At 61.8% G+C, this 21,031-nt stretch overlaps 1 protein-coding gene across 16 annotated transcripts in view; it reads right to left on the bottom strand.

Moving 5' to 3' along the window:
* CAMK2B (calcium/calmodulin dependent protein kinase II beta) overlaps positions 1–21,031 on the bottom strand; it is a 110,343-nt gene that overhangs the window by 10,641 nt on the left and 78,671 nt on the right. For 4 of the 16 annotated variants that reach the window (XM_073008897.1, XM_073008898.1, XM_073008907.1 and 1 more), the window contains 13 exons: positions 20,798–20,870; positions 17,072–17,174; positions 16,898–16,981; positions 16,202–16,296; positions 15,860–15,982; positions 15,339–15,422; positions 14,358–14,400; positions 13,219–13,293; positions 8,267–8,304; positions 8,017–8,088; positions 6,345–6,389; positions 4,539–4,587; positions 2,338–2,466 (listed from right to left, as the gene is read on the bottom strand). In XM_073008897.1, the coding sequence (XP_072864998.1) occupies positions 2,338–2,466; positions 4,539–4,587; positions 6,345–6,389; positions 8,017–8,088; positions 8,267–8,304; positions 13,219–13,293; positions 14,358–14,400; positions 15,339–15,422; positions 15,860–15,982; positions 16,202–16,296; positions 16,898–16,981; positions 17,072–17,174; positions 20,798–20,870 (1,013 nt within the window). Of the gene's footprint in view, positions 1–2,337; positions 2,467–2,930; positions 3,045–4,538; positions 4,588–6,344; positions 6,390–8,016; positions 8,089–8,266; positions 8,308–13,218; positions 13,294–14,357; positions 14,401–15,338; positions 15,423–15,859; positions 15,983–16,201; positions 16,297–16,897; positions 16,982–17,071; positions 17,175–20,797; positions 20,871–21,031 lie in introns of all 16 variants that reach the window. The other 12 variants (XM_073008908.1, XM_007981449.3, XM_073008899.1 and 9 more) reach the window with 12 other exon arrangements.

Raw genomic sequence — 21,031 nt, 5'->3', positions numbered from 1 at the left:
GTGTGGGGGACAGAGGGGGATGTGGGGGACAGAGGGAGATTGTGGGGGACAGAGGGGGATGTGGGGGGCAGAGGGGGATGTGGGGGACAGAGGGGGATGTGGGGGACAGAGGGAGAGTGTGGGGGACAGAGGGAGAGTGTGGGGGACAGAGGGGGATGTGGGGGACAGAGGGAGAGTGTGGGGGACAGAGGGGGATGTGGGGGACAGAGGGGGATGTGGGGGACAGAGGGAGGGTGTGGGGGACAGAGGGAGAGTGTGGGGGACAGAGGGGGATGTGGGGGACAGAGGGGGAGTGTGGGGGACAGAGGGGGATGTGGGGGACAGAGGGAGAGTGTGGGGGACAGAGGGGGGTGTGGGGGACAGAGGGAGAGTGTGGGGGACAGAGGGGGATGTGGGGGACAGAGGGAGAGTGTGGGGGACAGAGGGGGATGTGGGGGACAGAGGGAGAGTGTGGGGGACAGAGGGGGATGTGGGGGACAGAGGGAGAGTGTGGGGGGCAGAGGGAGAGTGTGGGGGACAGAGGGAGAGTGTGGGGGGCAGAGGGAGAGTGTGGGGGACAGAGGGAGATATGGGGGACACAGGGGGATATAGGGGACAGAGGAGGGTGTGGGGGACAGAGGGAGAGTGTGGGGGACAGAGGGGGATGTGGGGGACAGAGGGAGAGTGTGGGGGACAGAGGGGGATGTGGGGGACAGAGGGAGAGTGTGGGGGGCAGAGGGGGATGTGGGGGACAGAGGGGGATGTGGGGGACAGAGGGAGAGTGTGGGGGGCAGAGGGAGAGTGTGGGGGACAGAGGGAGATATGGGGGACACAGGGGGATATGGGGGACAGAGGAGGGTGTGGGGGACAGAGGGAGAGTGTGGGGGGCAGAGGGAGAGTGTGGGGGACAGAGGGAGAGTGTGGGGGGCAGAGGGGGATGTGGGGGACAGAGGGGGATGTGGGGGACAGAGGGAGAGTGTGGGGGACAGAGGGAGAGTGTGGGGGGCAGAGGGGGATGTGGGGGACAGAGGGGGATGTGGGGGACAGAGGGGGATGTGGGGGACAGAGGGAGAGTGTGGGGGACAGAGGGAGAGTGTGGGGGACAGAGGGGGATGTGGGGGACAGAGGGAGAGTGTGGGGGACAGAGGGGGATGTGGGGGACAGAGGGGGATGTGGGGGACAGAGGGAGAGTGTGGGGGACAGAGGGGGATGTGGGGGACAGAGGGAGAGTGTGGGGGACAGAGGGGGGTGTGGAGGACAGAGGGAGAGTGTGGGGGACAGAGGGAGATATGGGGGACACAGAGGGATGTGGGGGACAGAGGGGGATGTGGGGGACAGAGGAAGGTGTGGAGGACAGAAGGGGTGTGGGGGACAGAGGGAGAATGTGAGGGACAGAGTGGAGTTTGGGGAGGAAAACAGAAACATGAGGGAAAGAGGGGAATTTGGGGGACAGAGGAGGATGTAGGGATAGAGGGTGAACTTAGGGGGACGGAAGTGGGTAGAGAGGTTGTAGGGTGACCAAGGGGGATATGGGGAGACAGAGGGAGACAGGAGGACAGAGGGTGCTGCTGGGGACAGCGTGGTGCGTGAAGAGGAGGCTGCAGGAGTGAAGGGTAGACGCTCTGGCTGTCGGGTGGCATGGGCTGAAGCTGCTGTGGGCAGAGGGCACACTCCAGGGAGAGGCTGCTGGCCAGCAAGAAGCTGTCAGGTAAGTGGCCCTTGAGGAACGCTGGACAGGGTTACAGGGAGAGGTGGGAGTCACGGGCGGTACAGAGGAGGCCTGGCCTGGCCCCATGAGGACAGCCCAGGTCAGCGGAGCCCAGGCTTATGATTGTCCATACTATCCCCTTGTTCGTGAGCCCCAGGGACCCTGGCTGGGGTTTCAGTTCTGGCACCTTCCTCAGCCCCCTAGACTGAGGAAGGGCACTCAGGGGTTGGGGTCACATCAGGAACCAGGGTGGCCCTGAGTGCAGGCTCCTGGGCACCATGGGCAGGGCCCCTGGGTGGGTGTGAAGTCTGGGGCTGGGACAGTGATGAGCAGAGAGGGTCTAGGGACATGGGGGGCCTCAGGGGGGCCAGACAGACCCTTTTGGGAGGGGCCTGGGGCTGGACAGCGAGCGGGGAGTAGCAGTGGGAGCAGGAACCGTGTAAGGGGCTGGGCCCCTAAGGGAGAAGCCAGGAGCTGCTCTGCTGGTTAGGGTGAGAGCCCACAGGAAGCCCCACCAGGGCAGGACGCCAGGCTGCGGCGCCGGGGGAAGGTTAGCTGGGCCGTGCAGGCAGGTGGGAAGCTGCTGAGCGCCGGCCATTCGCAGGGAGCTGTCCGGCAGCAGAGGCGGCAGGCCTGGGGCCACTACTTACACGGGGAGGGTAGGGGGCCTAGGAGAGCCGGAGACAGGCAGGGCAGGGGCCCCGCTGAGAGGGGGCCCTCGGCTTCTGGGGTTCCTGAGCCCCTTCTCACAGAGTTCAGGATGTCAGAGATCCTGGGGGCTGGGGTGGAACAGATGAGACGTGAACATGAGGCAGACAGACATACGAGGAGGCGGCAAGGCGGAGGAGGTCAGTGGTAGGGGTGCCGTGTTCCAGACCCCTTGGGGCCTGGGGTCAGGCCCCGAATCAGAGCCTGCCTCAGCAGCAAGGAGCTCTCCCCTCCCGCAAGCTGAGGTGGAGTGAGGCCTGTGCCAACCCTGAAGACTGGAATTGAGGCCCGAGCCTCCAGGGCCTCCTATCCTGCCCAGTGGCTTTGAGCAGGAAAGTGGTCCAGGGCCTACCTCACAAAGAGGTGAGGCTCGATGGGCCAGGGCCGCCCTGGGAAGCCCCAGTGAGGGGTTGTGGGGTGATGAGGCTGGAGCCAGGGTCCATGCTCAGCCTGCCCTTGGCTCTGGAGCGGCCCCTCTAAGGGGTTACCAGCCCTCCAACATGACCCCCACAGCAGCAGGGCCCAGGCTACTTACATGGGGCTGGCAGGGGGCTAAAGGGAGCTGGAGATGGGCAGGGCAGGGGCCCCTCGGCTTCTGGGGCTCCCGAGCCCCTCCTCACTGAGCTCAGGATGTCAGGGACCCTGGGGGCTGAGGCGGAACAGGTGAGGCAGGCAGGTGTGTGGGGCGCCCACAGGAAAAGAATGCAACTGGAGAAGGACAGGGGGAGGCCAGGAGGGAGGAAGGGGGTGACAGCTGGATACCTGGGGCTCCTGGGGTGCAGGTGGGGTGGCCACCCTATGGGGGTCCTGGGCCTTTGGTGGCCGCAGCAGTTATGTGAAGGCTGAAGGAGCCAACACGGGGCCAGTGCCAGAGCCAGCAGAGGCCAGGGCCGCACAGGCCAGTGCAGGCTGGCATGGAGTCAGAGACCACCCTGCCACCCTAGTGCTGTGACCACTCCTGGCCAGAGCCAGCAGAGGCCAGGCCCACGGAGGGGGAGTGACAGTCCTCGTAGGGGCATGATGGCCACTGGGCCTGCCTGGACTCTGTACCAGCCTCAGGGCAGCCTGGCAAGGTTTCTTTCTGCCCCCGGTGGGGTGGGGGGTGTCTGCCTCCACCTCAAGAGGCTGCTCGGGCTCAAATCTGAGCCACAACTGCTGCTTCGGGGTGTCTTCTCTTCTCCCCTGCAGGATCCAGGCTGGCCCCCCGCCCAGGTCCCCTCCCTCATTGCTCAGCACCCCACCAGGCTGAGGGTGATGGCAGAACCTCTGGACAGCCTCCATGCTGTTGCCTTTGGGGCCTGTTCCAGACTGCAGGGGAATCGCACACCCACTCTGTGGCATCCAGGGCCCGAGGTCCTGTGCTCATCTCTGTTCAGGGACAGTGTCATAGCTGGGTAGCATGGGCAGGAGCAAGGCTAAGCTTTGGACAGGTGAGAAGTTTTCTCCCCTAAACTGGCAGAGTGGCTGACCCTTGTCAGGCACCGGGGCAGCCCTGAGAACAGCATAGGGCTTATTAGGTGACCGTGTGAGTGATGAGGGTCAGGAGGCCCCACGTGGGTGGTCTGGAGGCAGCGGACTCCATGGAACTTGCCCCAGTGCCGGGTGCCCTGGGGCCCTCTTGAGGAACACACAAGACATTGGCCTGGGTGAGCAAGGGAGGGGGCCCTGGAATCTGTGGTGCAGAAACCCACTGCAGGAGGCCACTCCTGGTTCAGCAAAGGCAAACACGGAAGCACCCACCCAGCTGCCCGGCCACTCGGCAAGTGCACACTGGACAGAAATGCAAGCTTAAGGAGCTTTAAGACAAGGACAGCATCTTGGAAAAAGTTCTACCCATGAACCTGTTTCCCCGTGAGGGTCCTGGTGTGGAGAACCTGCCTCTGCGCAAAGCCGTGGCTTCCTCACTTGGATGCGGTGACTGAGATTGCCCGGCTGCCAGTCATCTCTGCCACACTTCCCACTCTCTGGGCAGGCCTGACACCCAGGCTTGGGGTGGGATTGCAGCTACAGGGCCCCCGAACCCCCCAACACATGCACACACCAGGCATCGCAGGAGAGCTGACCCTGCCCAAGTCCCACCCGCCTCAAAGAGCAGCCCAGCAGTGCCAAGGCCGCTGCGGGACAAGGACGCAAGTGCAGGTACCTTTAGCGTCTTCATCCTCTATGGTGGTGTTGGCACTGTCAGAAGACTCCTGAGGAAACATGGGAGGCAGTGGGTCAGGATGCGGCCAAGCACAGGTGGGACGTGGCTGAGGGCAGGTGGACAGGGCTGGGCCTGCATCAGGACCAGCCCAGGCTCTGAGGCTGACCTCTGCCCCAGCTGCTTTGACCGGGCTTAAAGGCCAGAGGCTCAGGGGACATGCCCTCTGGTGGCTGCAGTGCCCCAGCTCTGTGGACCTAATGCGGCAGTGACTGGAGAAGACACCCAGTTCTGTGCTGGTCCCTGGGAGGGCGCCCCTCACCAGGGCGCATTCTCATGGCAGCCGGCACAGGCTAGCACAGAGTCCGAGGCTGGCCCTGCCACCCTAGTGCTGTGGCCACCCTGCATCCCCGACACACGAGGGCTCCAATTCTCCTGGCAAGATGAGCCTGGCACAGAGACTGGTATGCTCAGCCGACTCTTTAACAAGAGAGGAAAACGGGCTTTTTGAAATTCCAAGACGTAAAACACAATGGGACTGGCTGGTTCCGATGAAGCAGCAGCCACTGTCATCCAAAATACAGGGTGAGGTGTTCCCAGTAGCTCTGCAGATCCGCACAGGGCTCCAGGAACCTTGGCCTGGCCCCAGGCAGAGCACTCCTGCCACCCACATTCCCTCAGGGCACCTGCCCCTCCGGGACTGGACGTCCAGCCAGGCCCCGGCCTCACCTCTCAGGTGGCCTTAGAGGGCAGAGGTGGCCCAGTCTCTCCCACCCTGCTCCAGGGCTGCTGCCCTTCAAAAGCCCATCCCCCAGCTCCCCAGGAGGCCTGCTCTGCTCCTCAGAGGAAACATCTCACGAGGTCCCTGGGGGACCGCCCCCTGGTCTGGACACTGCCTGGACACTGCTTGGGGGCCCTAGACCAGAACTACGGGTCTTTAGGTTCAGGGTCAGAGTTCACCACAGCCCAGAAGGTTGTTTAGGAGTCTTGCAGAGAACATGACCCACCCCAGACACACACAGGTCCCAGGGGCACCCATCCCCAGCTGCCAGGTGGGGAGAACACCCAGGTCCTGGCCTAGCACCATGGGTGCCCCTTGGTCCCTGCCATAGAGAAAGATGTCTTTTAATGATGGGCTGGGTGGTGGCACTGGCCAGAAGGAAGTGGGGGTCCCCACAGAGGCACTCTGGGGGCTCTGTAAGGAGCCCAGGCCTAGGTGGGAGTTGGGCTGGAGGGCTGTGTTGGGTGTAGCGGCGCTGTTTTGGAAGTCCTGGAAATGGCTTGGCTGCTGGCCCCATCCCTCCCACCACCCCAGAGAGCCAGCCCCTTCCCTGGCCCCAGAGTGATGATGTCAATGTGATGGGAGCTGATGGCCAGAGCAGTGAGGGGAGCAGAGGAGGGAGGGTCTGCTCAGCAGGAAGCACTGGGGGCCGCGTGAGGGAGGTGGGGTGGAGGATAGCCAGGAGAGTCAAGGACACAGCTCCTGAGATGCAGGCCCCACTCCAGACCTCAGGAAGCCCTACCGCCTGCGGTAGGTGGGACACGCGGAGCCCTGGTCTGAGAGTGTTGGCCACATGGGGACTGGGCGCAACTGTGCCAAGCACCTCCAGGGGCACGCCTGGGGCCTGAACCAGTCTGTTGTGTTGTTGCCCACAAAGATGGACTGGGGCCCTGCTGTGCTGTGGGGAGGGGCGGCCAGGGCCATGGGACATCTGCCCTCCATTCTGGCACAAATGCTGCCCCAGACCTCTTTCCTGGCCTGGAGCCTCCTGCCTGGGGAAAGCGGGAGGAGGAAAGGGGGGGCAGTACCTTAATCCCGTCCACTGGGTTATGGATGACGGTGGTTTGAGGCTCCTACAGAAGAAGGAAGACACAGAGGAAGGAAAGAGAGGGAAAGTGAGAAGAGGAGGAAGCAGAGACCACCAAGAGGGGAACAGGGAGACAGAGGAGGCGTGGGTGGCTAGAGCCTGCGAGAAAGAAGTGCAGAGCAGAGTGGGGGACAGGGATGGAGGCAGCGTGGAGCAGCTGCGGGAGGAGCCTGGGTCAGACGGCAGGGATGGAATGGACAGGAGCTCTGTCCAGGCTGGTGGAGGTGCTGCTGTCCAGGGCAGGAGATGGACTGCGTGGGGCCCCGACAAGCTGCACAATGTGTGTGGGAGCCAGAGAAGCCAGGTTCGGCCTTGGGGAGTTCTCCCCACCCTTTGCTGCTTGAACCTGTGCCCCAGCGTGGTGGGGGGCACAGGTCTGAAGATGTCATGGGGGTGGGGGTAGCACATGGGATGGACAGGGTCCGAGATGGGGCTGGCTGTGAGGCTGGCACGTGGGCCACCCTGGCCGCTGGAAGGCCTTAGATAGGCTGGCACCAGGCCACCCTCCAGCCATGGCCTGGCTGCTCTGAGCAGCTCGCCCCTCCCAGGACCGCTCTCCTCTCCTGGGTCTCAGGGTGGCCATTTGGCAAACCCAGTATTCCCGTGGGCGGTCTGGGGCTGGCTCCCGAAGCCTGGCCTGGGGTTCTCAGGGGACACCAAACCTGCTTCCAGCAAATGTGGGGACCTATGGGCCAGCAAGCCCCAAAGCTCTTAGGACAGCTGAGGGGACACAGCACAGTGCCCCAGCAGGAAGGCCGGCACCCACCAGCCACAACTTTACATCCTTGGGAGTACTGCTGTAGGGTTCACCTGTAGGAGCCCCCAGGGCAAGGGGCACTGAGGGGCACAGTCGGAGCGGAGCATGGTGGGGACCCCTCCCCTCCCCGGCAGGGAGCCCCTAAGTCCTGCCTCTCAGGCAGCCACAGAGCAGCACGGGTGTGCTAGCTCCTGAGGGAACACAGACGTGACGGCAAGCCCCCTCCTTGGATGGCCCTGACCTAGACACCTCTCTACTGCACCACTGTGGCCCCGTCTCCCCACCGGCCATGGAATGTGCCACTACGGGCTGTTCCCCCCGCAGAGCCTGGCCCAGCCCCACCAAGCTAGACCCTGGGAGTGGTCTGTGGGTCGGCCTGTTGAGGATGGTGGGGGAGCTAAGGGTGGGGTCCTGGTCGGCCTGTTGAGGATGGTGGGGGAGCTAAGGGTGGGGTCCTGGTCGGCCTGTTGAGGATGGTGGGGGAGCTAAGGGTGGGGTCCTGGCGGGGAGAGGGTGTCCTCTGCCTCACTGACTTTCTGAACACTCCTGGAGAGACATCCACAAGTCAACATGGGTGGGAGGCTGGGCCTCTCCCTGGTACCCCAACATCTGTGGGTCTCAGTCAGGGGCTCCCCAGAGCAGCCCTAAACCTGTCTGAAGTGGAGTCTCCTGCAACAGTGGCCTCTTCTCTCCACTTCACCACTGGTGAGGGATGAGGGGCGGGGGCCATGCGAGTGCTGTCAGACAGGCCAGGCGGGGCCAGACCCCACCTTCACCAGGCCCCCTCTGACCAGCAGCAATCACACAGCCAGGGGCGTAGGAGGGGCTGAGAGGCAGAGTTTGAGGAGCTCAGTACCAGGGCGGCAGGAGGAAGCGTCCCTTTGGGGCTGGTGGCGGCTGCACTGTTTTTGGTGCTATTCGTCTGGGGCTGTGGAGAGAGGGAAGAGGAACCCTTAGGCGGGAGAAGCCCCTCACTCGCCAATTCCCCATCCCGTGTCTGCCAGGGCATGGGGGGAGGGGGACTCCAGAGCAGGAGCCCCAGGGAGTGGGGGTGAAGCTGCAGGCTCTGGGCCCCCCGGCACCCCAGGGCCCGGCCGGAGCCTCACCTTGACTCCATCTGCTTTCTTGTTGAGTAAACTCTTGGCTGCTGCATGGGGAGGAAAAAGGCATGGTGAGTGCTGGGCCTGGGTCTCGCTGCAGCGCACCCCCACCCCTTTGCCTGACCCCACTCTTTCCCCAGGAGCAAGCCTAGGGTCCTGAGGCAAGTGTGGCTCCAGCACCCAAGCTGGCTCTGAGCAGGTGGGGGGCCGTCCCGTCACGCCAGGACAGCCCTGTCTCCAGCCTCCTCCGTGACCCTGGGGCTCCTATAGGCATCCGGATTTCTCCTCTGACCAGACCCAGAGATGCGCGTGGGTGCTGGGGAGTCCCATTGGCTTCTGGGCCACATGCAAGCTCTTCCTAGAGGAAGGCAGGATGCCGCCTCCTCCATGATGGGAACTCAGGACTAGCGGTGCCAGGTTGGGGTGGGGACAGCTGAGCCAGCACCCCAGAGGTCATGCCCTCCCGGGCCACGCCATCCTGGGGTAGGGGTGGGTGGGCTGCAGCTGGCCGCCCACTCAGAGGGCCTTGTTCCAGCCCAGGCGCTCACCTTGCTCTCAGACCCCCGTACCTTGGCTCTCAGACCCCCGTACTCAGAGCTCTGCCCAGTGGGCCTCTCAGCTCAGGCACCGAGGGCAGCCCTGCTCGCCCTCATTCCAAGCTGCCCGGCAGCCCTGGCTTTGGGGCCGCTTCTGTGCACTGACTGGGGTCAGCACAGGCCTTTCTGCCCACAAGCCCCTGAGGATACTTGGTCCCAGCAGCGGGGTCTCCGCCTCACCCAACACTCCCCCACAGAGGTCAGGGGGGCCTGGCCCCAGCCCCTGGTGCCCACACTCTCCACGGCTGTTAGGATTTTAATTACAGAACTAATAAATAAAAAAATAAAAAATAAACCAAAAGAGGAAGTCAGCTTACCTTACAGAAAAGGAAAGGTGAGAAGGGGAGGGAGTGAGGAAGGAAGAGAGAGAGAGAGAAAACAAGATTTGTGTTGGTTCGGGAAGGGGCGCAAGCCTGCGGGCCCAGGACTCACAGGTGACCTGTCCTGGACCACGCTCACCAAAAAGAGCCGGGGCCATGCGGCCAGCCGGTGCAACAGGATTAGAGAGGCAGCCAGGCTGGAGCCCAGGGGATGACGACGTGGGAAGTGTGGGGATGCTTGCCCCCGGGCCAAGCCGGGAAGGAAGGTGGCACAGCAACCCCCCCACCCCTCCCCCACCTCCTGGCTCCAGGACCCTGGCTGGCCAGGCCGTGAAATTGGGTTCTCCTGCCTGGGGACCCCGGGCTGCCCATACAGGCCTTGGTGGGGACAGACAGGCAACTTTCAACCTAGGACTGCAGCGCTTCTCAAATGGGATCCTCCCCCCACCCCAGCAGCAACAGCAGCAGAATTGCCCTGTACAGTCAGAAATGCAAATTCCCAGGCCCACCCCACCCTCCTGAGCCAGAACCTCTCCAGGGCGGGACATCTGTTCCATAAGCCCTCCCGGTGGTTCTGACGCTGGGTGCTCCAGGTTGCCGTGGAGATCAGGAGGCTGCACCCCGCAGGACACAGACATGCCTGGGCCTGCTGCCTGCTGACCACCCCCTTCCTGTCCACATGCCCAGTGCTCCTCCTCCATGGCCCTGGCCCCTCCTGGGCTCTGTAGGGACTGGGGTCGTGCCTGACCAGTGGCTGCACGTGGCCCCGGGGACCCCATGTGCAGTGGGCACAGTTTCTATTCCCAGCCTCCCTTTCTTCACAGATCTCTTAACGCTCAACAATTTTGTATCAAGCCCAGGAGTCCCTCCCAGGATCCATGGAGAAGTAGAGGGGCCTCAGCCATCACTCTCCCGTCCCCAGGCCTAAGGCCCCACCTGGTGAAGCTGCGCACAGGACCACCTCCCTGATGCCCCAAGGCAGCCCTGCCCAGTGAGTTCCCAGGACCAGAAATGCCGACTGCCCACTTCCTTACAGCGCAAACTGAAAACTCTCCCCTTCGCTGTGGCTCAAATCTGCTTCCCTGTGGCTCAAATCTGCTTCCCTGTAACTTGGCTGTGGAGGGAGAGTCTTGAAGACTCAGAACTCAGGGTTCCAAGGCCCCCATAGCCCCCTCACCTGTCTGTGTATCCCGCCCTCTCTGCTCCCCTCCCATCTCCAGCACACACGACTCAACCCAGAAACATCTGCCCAGCGCCAGCCAGCCAGAGGCTGCAGCTAGGGGATACTGTCCTTGCTGGTGACCAGCTGCCCGACACGGCTGGGGGACAGGATCCTCTTAGGAGCCCGAGGAAGGAGGCATCCAGCCTCGCCTTGAGGACACTTGTCGTGGGGAGCTGAACAGGCAAGGAAGGGACCCAGTCCCTTCCAGAAACACACATTTTAAAAAGCTGTGGCCAACTGAAGCAGGCGGTGTGCAGAAGGCAGGTTCTACCCACCCCCGAGGGGACAGCCAGGCACGCAGCCTCTGCCAACCCAGCGGCACTTCCAGCCAGGCTCTGCATTGGAACTGGGGCCAGCACGGCGCCCCAGTCAGCAGCGGAACTGAGCTCTTTCCCCAGGCATGTCCTCAGAAAATCCTCACAGGAAAGGAGGCAACACAGTTAGGCCCATCGGCGGGGTTGACAGAGACCCCGGACAGTCCTTGGTACTGAGGGTTCCATTTAGATCCTTGAGCTTATCAAAACCCGCATTTCCAAACTGTGCTGCTGGAGATGTACCACAGCAGCAGTGGGAAATAAAAAGACAGAAGTTCACAGTCCAGTGGGCGGCAAATGCCACGTACAAACCAGCCCTCGTTGAAGGACTCAGGCCAACGCTGCCATCAGCACTCTGGGAAGCCCTGCAGCAGACACCCCTGTGGTCTCAGTCAGTTCCCAAACATCCTTCCTTGTGAGCCCGCTTTTACAACAATCGCTTGTGCACGCCTTGGGCGAGTGTGGGGTGCACAGGCCCGGTCCTCCCGAGCGCATGGCTCCTGGCCACCCATTTCTTGGGGGGCTGCTCATTTCATATCTCTGCCTGGGACTAACTACAGATTCACCGTGGCCAGAGTCCTGTTGACACCCATCTACACTAGCGTTCAAGGGCACGGGAACTGCCTTTCTGTGTCTCAAGTTCAAAGCATGCGTTAGGTGCCGCAGGAGCCTAGGGTAGGCGGAGCAGTCACAGGCATCCCAGACACCTGGGCTGGGGGTTCCGCAGGCCTCTGTGGTACAAGGAGAGACCTTCTGCCCTCCATCCTGGGAAGGCACTGCCCATTCCCAGGTCTCCAGGCCGGGGCAACTGCTGCCACCCTGCAGCTGGCCGGACACTGGGTCTCCTATGCCCTTACACCCGATCAGTGCAGGAGAGACCACAGAGACCAAACTGAAGCACACTCGACAGACGGGGTCTCTGAGGGTCGAGGGGGCTATGCCACATGGGCTGGTACCAGACTCTGACTGGATGGTACCAGACTCAGCTGCCATGGGCAGAGAACTGAGCTCCCTGCTCACTGTCGTGTGGTATGGCTGAGCTGGGCTGACCTAGCAGGATGGGCGGTCCCCTCAGCCCCACCTCTGCCTTGTCCCACTAGCTGGTCACCCAGGACAGCCATGCTGGGCTCTGTCCACATGCACTGACCACCCTCCAGGACAGAGCCGCTCTTGGCGCCCAGGGTGGAGCCACACATGCAGGGCCTCATGCACCGTCGCCCCACGTTCACTTGCAGGCAGGCGGGCATTGCAGCGGGAGCCCCGGGCACAGGGCAGCGTAGAGGCAGCTGTCTCTCAGCACTGTCACCTGGGCAGCAGCACCTCCCCAGAAGCCACTAGCCTCACCCTTTTCTAATCACAGCCCCCTTCCGCCTGTGCTCTGGAAAGGCCTGTCAAATGGAGCAGACGCAGGAGGGCCCTCCCGGGGTGTTGCCTGCTAGACACATCCACTGGGCTCATGGGAGAACAGACTGCCCTCCCTGAGGACGGCCTGGGCCTCCCCAGGAGGAGGTCTCTGGCTGGGAAGGCCAGGCTGCTTACCCTGTGGGGTCATGAGGAGGCCTGGGGAAGGCAGTCCCCAGCACCCTAGAACCTCTGCTCGGTGCCCAGCCCATGTTGGAGGCACTGACAGGGAACTTGGTAGCTCAGCCCAGGGAGGACCTGGGGTTAGCCCTTTAGCCCTCTGTGTTCTGTGGCCAGGCGTTGCCAGCTTGGCCTAACCTAAGCTCTCACCAGCCCTCAGCTCAGGCTGGAGCTGCAAGGAGGTGTTGGGGTCACTTAGCCCTCATGGGGTCTGTCCATGGTCACAAGCCAGCAGGTGGGCAGAAGCCAACCTGGGCCTCTGGGCTCTGGCCCTGCACAGCCCAGAGGAGCAGGTGGGCAGTGCCGGCCTTCTTCCTCACAGGGTTTAATGCCAGGGGAGGAGGACTTTGCAGAAACAACCCAAGAGGAAACCCTGAAAGTCTCCTCTGGGTGCCTAAAAGCCCCACCCCGCTCCAAAGCGGCCTGTCCTTGGGGGAGGCTCGGGGCAGACATGCACGTGTGGGACTCAGCAGCACAGACCACCGTCTCCGTGCGGCCCCCAAGGGGCAGGGTGTGGGTCTGCCCCAAGGGCCTCTGCCTCTCTGGCCCTGCTCCCCAAGGCTCTCCTTTCAGGACTCAGACCCCCCAGCAGCAGGCCCAGTGGCTCCCTGTGGGGCCCAGGCCATTCTTAATGGGGGTCTCCAGACCCCCAGACCTCAGGGGCCAGGACCAGAAGGGCTTGGTGTGGCCCATGGGTCACCTAGCCCAGCCCCTCCTCTTACAGGCGAGGAGCCTTGGGGGCTGCCTCCCTGCCCTTGCGGTGGGCTCTGCTGGGATGTGACCACACGGGAGCAGGGGCTCCCGGGGGCCTGGAGGCCTCTGGGGCGGCTCTGGAGCCCAGCCAGCAGCTGCGTGCAGCAGGGGGCTGCATGCTGGCAGGAGGGATGGGCGGGAGCGGGCGGGACGCTGGTCGAGACACATCTACCTTGTTCCACCAGCCCCATGGTGGTGCCGGAGGCCGCGGTGGACATTGTGGCCGGAGCGGTGGTCTGTCTGCCCACTGTTAGCACCGGGTTAGAGACGAGGGGAAGGGAGGGGTGGGCGGACACAGACGAGGGGTGGGCGAGGTAAGGGAAGAAAAGAGACAAAGGAAGCAGAAGAAGATTAGAGTTAAAGTTTAGGTGACAGATGGTTCCAGAATCCTTTGCTCAAGAGAGTGAAAACAAGATTGGACTGATTGACACGGAAAAGCATTTGCCTCCTTTCTCCTTAGAAAACCCCAGTGGGGGCTTCTCGTGCCCAAAGGGTGTGGTGAGCACACAGCAGACAGGACAGTCCTATTAGTGTTGGTGTGACCGTGTGCACGCGTTCCCGGCAGTACAGCATCACAGCAAAAGTAACAGGATGGCGGGTGGGGGGCGCCAGATGCAAACGGACAACGAGAGAGACGGATCACAGACGCTCGCACACGGAGTGTTGGACGACGGAGAAGCCACGGGCACAGCTTGTCCAGACCTGGGCTGCCGGCTCCACTCTGGGGCTAACGTCATGCCCCAGATGGGTCTGCCAGCGCCCTGGGCCTCAGGGGTCTATAACAGACCCCACCCCTCCACCACATCCCACACCCCACCAAGAGAACTTGCTCCCAACCACCCATTCTGAGCGGCCGGGGCAGGAGGCTGCAGCTCACCCAGAACTCGGAAGGAGGCCCCCGAGCCTCCCGCATCACCCCGCATCCCTTCTGCCCTCCTCCCGCACAAAACACATTGCTCAGAGCACTCAAAATGACAAGGAGGCCACACAGATGCCCGACAAACGCCTGGACAGACACACACGATGCTGTGAGCCCCAGTGGGGCAGCACAGACGCTCGTGTTCACGGGGTGGAGGGACACACACCCAGCACGAAGGTGATGGCCTCAGGGGGCTGGACCCTGTGGTATCACCCAAGGTGGGAGCCCAGAGGGGCCAGGTGGGCAGTGGGTCTCAGAGCTGAGTGAGGCAGACGCCGAGGGAGGGCCTGCCGCAGAGGAGGGCTGGAGAGGCTGGTGAGGAAGGAGGCGCTCTCCTGCATAGGCCAGCAGGGATGGGGCAGCCCCTGTCTCTCTGGAGAAGAAAGGCTCACCTGAGAAATTCCGTGTGGCCAGCATGGTGGTGAGGATGGCTCCCTGGGGAGAGACACAGATAAAACCAGGGCTGTCCCATCAGTGTTCCCTGCTGGCTTCTGGCCAGGATAAGACCCCTGTCCTCCTGCCCAGATGCTCAGACTCATGGTCATGAGGCTGACATGACCTCAGCCTTCCAGAGAGGCAAGAGCTCCAGGAACCCAGCAGCCGCACTGAGGCAGATCACCTATTTCCAGAATTACACACACCCTGGGCCTAAACCTGTTGACCAACTACAGTTTCTAACTGCTTCAAGACCCCTCACGCCTCAGTGGTCACCAGAACAGTTGGTCACCTTGGCAGCTCCTCTGGGGTCCAGCTCCCTGACAGCCCCTTCCTTTCCTGACAGGCTCAGACAGGGCACCAGTCCTGGGGCTTCCGGGGAGAACCACTCAGAGACCAGCAGAGGGCAGTCAGGCAACAAGTCCCCAGCCTGGAACTCACGAGTAGAGTGCGGTCACCGGAGCCAGCCCTGGCCAAAGCAGGCAGGTCGGATACCCTACTGGTGCCCACCTCCCTCCCCGACCTCCTCCGGCCCACCCAAGACCAGTGTGTGTGGCTCCGCTCTCCTTACCAAACCTGTCTGAGCCGGAAGCTTCAGACTTGCTTGTACTAAAGAATGTGACTGCCAGATGGTGCGTACTGCCTGCAGAGCCCAGGTGAGGAGCCTGCAGCCAGCACTTCAGGACAGCCCCTCCAAGGGCTGCTCGGAGGTGGCACAGACAACTAGGAGGGGCCACACCTGGCCCACGGCCCCTCTGGACTCGTTCCCAAGCTGGCCTGAGTTCACCTGATGCATCCAGTCTGGGACTTGCTAACACTCAGTCCTGGGGGCAGCAGCAACCCCTAGGTCTGCCCAGACCCTCCAAGGCCCCTCTGCTCCAGCCCAGAGGGACGCAGGGAAGAATGGCCATGCCTAGGACTAGGGGCCAGGGCCTCACCTTGAGCTTTCTCCTGGCATTGAACTTTTTCAGACACTCCACAGTCTCCTGTCTGTGCATCATGGAGGCTACCGTGGAACGTTGCTGTGGGGAAAGGGGCGGTCATATGGCAGCCAGGAGCCCAAGGCACAGGGGAGAGGCCAGGGTGGCAAGGCTTGCGGCACCCCGGGGTCCCCACATGCCAAGAGCCATCAGCCACCACTGCAGCAAGGGCCATCCGTCCCCCCAACCTGCCTGGGATTTAAGACTTGCCTCTCCCTTGCCTCACCACTCTGTCCCTCACAGACAGGACTGCAGTTGGGAGGAGGGGATTGCTTCTACCCTCCAATGCCCTCCAAGCCCCAGGCCTCACAAACGTGTTGGTGTGTCCCAAGCCAGAGGCCACAAGGAGCACCCAGGGGACCCAGGGGAGCTCTTGGGTGTCAGGAACAGGACCCTCTTGGGGCCCTCGCCAGGGGAGTGGTCTGAGGCCACCTCCACCAGGAGCCCCCTCCCCGCCACGGGCACCCAGGGCGACTCACGCAGACCCACGGATGCTTCAGGGCCTCATGGGCTGTGATGCGCTTGGCAGGGTTGATGGTCAGCATCTGGTTGATTAGGTTTTTGGCTTCAGGAGTGACGGTGTCCCATTCGGGGGACGGGAACTGCAGAAGGAAACAGTGCCCCAGCCGGGCCTGAAGCCCCCTCTTGGGCAGGGGCCAGAATTCTCCAAGGGGCTTCATCTCTGGCCACCAATCTGGGAGAGCACGACCCAGGACCTGGCCACAGGTGGCTTCACCCCACTCCTGGCCTCTTCCCATGCTGCCCTTTCCCGGCCACACCTGGAGGAAGGGAGCACGTCAGAGAGGGGCCAGTGCACTCACGTCGTAGGCGCCGGCCTTGATCTGCTGGTACAGCTTGTGCTGGTCTTCGTCCCAGAAGGGTGGGTAGCCCACGAGCAGGATGTACAGGATCACCCCTGCGGATGGGGCCTGTGAGCACCACAGCCACTCGTAGGGTGCCACCATCCATGGAGCCCATGCCCTGCACCCTCACTGCCCAGCTCCTGTGGCCCTGGGAGGGCACTGGGGTCCCCAGCATTCCTTTGCCCCCACCTGTGCTGCAGACACTGGGGCAGAAGGGCACAGCCAACCCCTCCACACTCTGCCCCACACCCAAACTATCACGGGGATGCGGATGCGGGTGGCGCTAAGCCCCTCTGCTGCTACCCACCTCTGTGGGAGGATACCCCTACCCAAGAAGGGGCCCTGCCCATGGCCCAACAGTCTCTGACCTCTCCTCTCCACTCCCGTCCACCCACCACACCTCTGGACCAGACCTCTGCTGAGCACAGGCAAGCACTGGGGTGCGCCAGAGTCATGTGAGTGATTCTAATCTGGGTGGAAAGGGAGCTCCTGGCTTCGTGGGCAGACCCCTGCCAGGGCAGCTCAAGGGCAGGTCTGACACAGATAAATCCAGATGAGAGCAACACGTGCTGGTCACTGCACACTCCAGGATGTAGGTGGGAAGTCCTAAAACACCCGAGGCCCTGCCCTGCACCAACTCAGGCCAGGCCTCACCACATGCCCAGATGTCCACGGGCTTGCCATACGCCTCTTTGCGAAGGACCTCAGGGGACAGGTAGCCTGGTGTGCCAGCGAACCCTAGAGAGAGGGGAAGAGGCCACGAGGGGCTGTCACACCACCTCCTGGCCTGCCGACTGCCAGCCAACACACCCTGCCCCTGGCACTCACCAAACCACGCCTGCTGGTCCCCCTGCACCTCGATAGCCAGGCCGAAGTCTGCCAGCTTCACTGCAGCCCCTTTGCACTTGCTGGCCAGGAGCAGGTTCTCTGGCTGCAGGGAGGTGACCGGCACAAGGGTGCACGTTGTTTAAACCCAGAGGTGTTATGCAGGGAGGGGTGGGAGGTTACAAAACAGAGAAAACAGTGGTTTGCAAGAGACAGGTGCACAGGTCTGAGCCCTGCCCCATGGTGTCTGCAGGGCACAGCTGAGCCTTCACCCCAGCGTCCCAGAGGCTGAGCCTGCAACCCCACAGCCCCTCTGCCCCTGGGGACAGAGACACAGCAGCTCTGGCCTTTTAGAGGAAAGCTGGCTCTCAGCCTGAGCTTGGATCCCCATACCCTGAAAGGGCGACCTGGGGGCCAGTTGGACCAAAACCTCAAGCTCATCCTTACAAGCAAACTGAATGTTCCCCACAGCTCTGGGGCAGACCGTGCAGTGGCTGAGGGCTCCCGTGGCCCTCGGACTCCCACTGGCTGAGGGACTGCGTTGGCCCTCCCTCTCCTCCCTGTTTCCCACTCCCCAGAGACGTGATGTCGGAGGCTCTTGAAGGGAGGTTCAGGTATTTCCTACTGAGATGGTGACCTCCCAAGGGCAAGGAGAAGCACATAGGGGCCTCAGCACTAGGGGCAGCCCAGGACATCCACCCACCAAGTGCCCCTGGCTCTGGTCATCTCCACGACATGGGGCAGGAAGGAGGCCCCTGCAATGAGCCCCTGCCCGCTGGGTATCCACAGGTCGGGGGTTACTCAGGCCCTGACACACGGAGCAGTGCCCTTGCTCAAGCCAGAAGGACACCTGCTTCCTGTCCTGCAGCAGCGGCCAAGGAGGCTGCTGTCCCCAGACTGGGGACACTTGGCACTGAGGGCCTGAGGGGGTCCCAGGGCCACTGCATCCCGTGGGGCCTTCCTGTCCCAGCTTTCAAACCCACCAGGCTCTGGTCTACCCATCAGCCTCACCACATCCCAGCGGTGGGGTCTCTCAGCTGCAGGCCTTCCTTGTCCGTGACCAGCAGGGGGCGTCCCTGGAGCCCTCAGGTCCCCTTGGCCAGCCTCCCAAGCCACCCCTTCGCCCTGGTGAGTGCCCCGTTGTCCTGGCACAGCTTCCATCTGGCGCACTACCCTCGGGATCACACTGCTGCTTGATGAGCCGCCAAAAAAGACAAAACAGAGCCACTCCACCCGCTTTTAACACTGGTTGTAAACCTCAGAGATCTTGAAGTGTGAAAAAGTGGCCCCCAGAATGAATGACATATGCTATCCCCATGTGGAAAGACTGCCACAGCCCCGAGCTGTGAGTGCCCCTCAGCAGAAACCCAGAGCTTCCTTGAAAGCTCCAGCCACGCTCTACTGAGCAGGCGGGATGAGGCCGTTTGCCCCCTTGACAGGGCAGCATTGGGGGCTTCTGTCCCCCACTTCCACCTCCTCGTCACCGTGGGGGTCCCAGTCTACTGGGGCACATGCATTCCTGTCTACCGAGCACCAACCCACAGGCCTCTGGACACGGTGATTTTGCCAACATGAGTGGGTGGAGGCCCTAAGCTCCCTGTGCAGCCACATGGAGAAGTCGGACAGAGGAGGGGCAGGGGCTGCATTTCTCCATCCAGCCCAGAGTAGACTTGCCGCAGGTGCCCCCTTCCCGGAGGAAACAGACCAGCAGTTCTTCTGAAGAGAAGGAGCATTAAGTGAACATGGGCTGCACGAAGCACTGGGCGAGAAGGCCTGGAGGCTCCAGGGTAGCTCTGAGGCTGTGCCCACCCCTGCTAGGCCACCTAGTGCTGCTCCCACCTACAGCTCCATCCTGGCTCTTTTGCAGCTCCCTGGGATGACATCAACTGCCCTCTGCTCTCCGCCACCCTCCCCCATGGGGTAAGAGCAACCCCGTCACTCTGCTGCTTCCTGGGCTGTCACGATCAAGACCGTGGATTTCTGTCCAGGAGAAAAGGACGTCCTGTCCTCCACAACAGGAGGTTGAGACACCAAGAATTCTGTTTGTCCCTCAGATTGGGGAGGAGGTACCATTGACCTCCACTTCTATGCCTTGGCCCCAAAGTTAACCAGATAAATCATGGGGTCTGGTAACAAAATGTCTATGACCCCTCACAGGAGAACCACTGAATCCTAGCACCAACCCATGTGGCCCCAAGAGGAGCACCTGGGGGCCGTCTCCTCCCAGAGGCGCCTGAGTGAGGCTGACTCACGTGAGACACAGCAGGACATGCTTGGAATGCAGAGATGAGAGGGAGCAGGGGGCACAGTGGTGTGTAAAGGGCATAGGAGAGGGTCCCAGATCTGCTCTTGGTGTGGCGCTCTCCCCAGAGCAGTGCAAAGATCATCGATGGCCTAAGGAAGGGTGTGACCCCCATCCAGCATGAAAACCAGTGGGCAGGTTGGTCTTAAATGCCTTCAGGGTGATGGCCCCAGGGTCCGCACTGCTTGCCTGTCTACAGAGAAGCAGCAGGCTGAACCAAGCCTTGGGGAAGGTGGGGTTGAAGGAGGAGGAAAGGAGATTGGAAGGAAGGAAAGAGAGGGAGGAAGGGAGAGAGGGAGGAGCAGAGAGACAGCTAAGCTTCTGAGAGGCCACCCTGTGCCCTGGGGGGTGACCAACCTTCTTCTGAAGAGAGCCTAGAACTGTTTTGCCCAGACCTAAGCTGGGGGCAGCAGAGGCTTGGAGAAAGGGCTGGGAGGACTTGGCAGACCCTGGCGAGTCCTGATGTCACCACCCTGCTCCCAACAGTGTCAGCGCTCTGTTACCTGTGTCCCCACCTGCCAGAGTGGAGTCTTGGCAGGGGCTCACAGTGAGACCCTGAGTGGACATTTGTTGCTAGCTTTCTCTATCGCCCAGGTTGGAGTGCTGTGCAACAGGCTGATTTCTGAAGACTAACCTCTCCCAGCCCTGAAGGTCCGGAGGGGAAGGGAGGGCCATGTGCAGACACCCCCCCAACACACAAGTGCACACACATGCACATGTACACACATGCCCACAAGACATGCACACACATGCATACACACACACATGTACCCACATATACACATTCACATATGCATTCACACAAACATGCCCACACATGTTTGCACACAATACACACTTGTATACACATGCACACACATGCATGCACAGTCCCCACACACATGTGCATGCACAGATGCCATATGTATACACACATGCACACAGGCACACATACAGACACGTGACCGCTCATGCAGACATATGCACTCACACCTCTATGTGTGCACATACATGCACATCCCTGCACAGGTGCAAGATGCACACACAAGCATGTATACACACATGTGCATACACACACAATACCTCTACTCAGGCATGCACATATGTATACACGAACCTCCATGTACACACATGTATGCACACGCACACACATACTTCTATGCACATGATACATGCACACTTACATACAGGTGCACACACATAAGCATGCACACATGCCTCCACACATGCACACACATATGCACACCCTCCACACAGGAGGTGCACACACATACACATGCACATGCATGCACACACTCCATGCATGCACACAAGGACACACACACACATACACCTCACCCCCTCCAAGCTCCACAGTGCCCCACACTGTCCAGCCCCTCACACTTCCTTGTACACAGCATGCAGGTACAGACAACAGACACCTGGCACAGAGTGGGGTGGGGACTCACCTTGAGGTCTCTGTGGACGACCCCCATTTGGTGACAATGGAGAACGGCCTCCAGGATCTGCTGGATGCAGTGACTGTGGCAAACAGCAGGTGGGTTAGTGCGAGTGGCCCCGGGGAGCAGCAAGAGGAGGCACTGGGGGCAGGGGCAATGGTGCTGTGTGGCCTGAGGTACCAGGGGGACAAAGCGAGTCAAGTGGGGAGGAGATGCTGGCCAGGAGGGGCCTCTGGAGCTCCT

The sequence above is a fragment of the Chlorocebus sabaeus genome, chromosome 21 (assembly GCF_047675955.1).
Source record: "Chlorocebus sabaeus isolate Y175 chromosome 21, mChlSab1.0.hap1, whole genome shotgun sequence".
In the NCBI taxonomy this organism is placed as follows: Eukaryota; Metazoa; Chordata; class Mammalia; order Primates; family Cercopithecidae; genus Chlorocebus; species Chlorocebus sabaeus.
The sequence above is the reverse complement of the archived record's forward strand: the minus strand, read 5'-3'. Positions and strand labels throughout refer to the sequence as shown.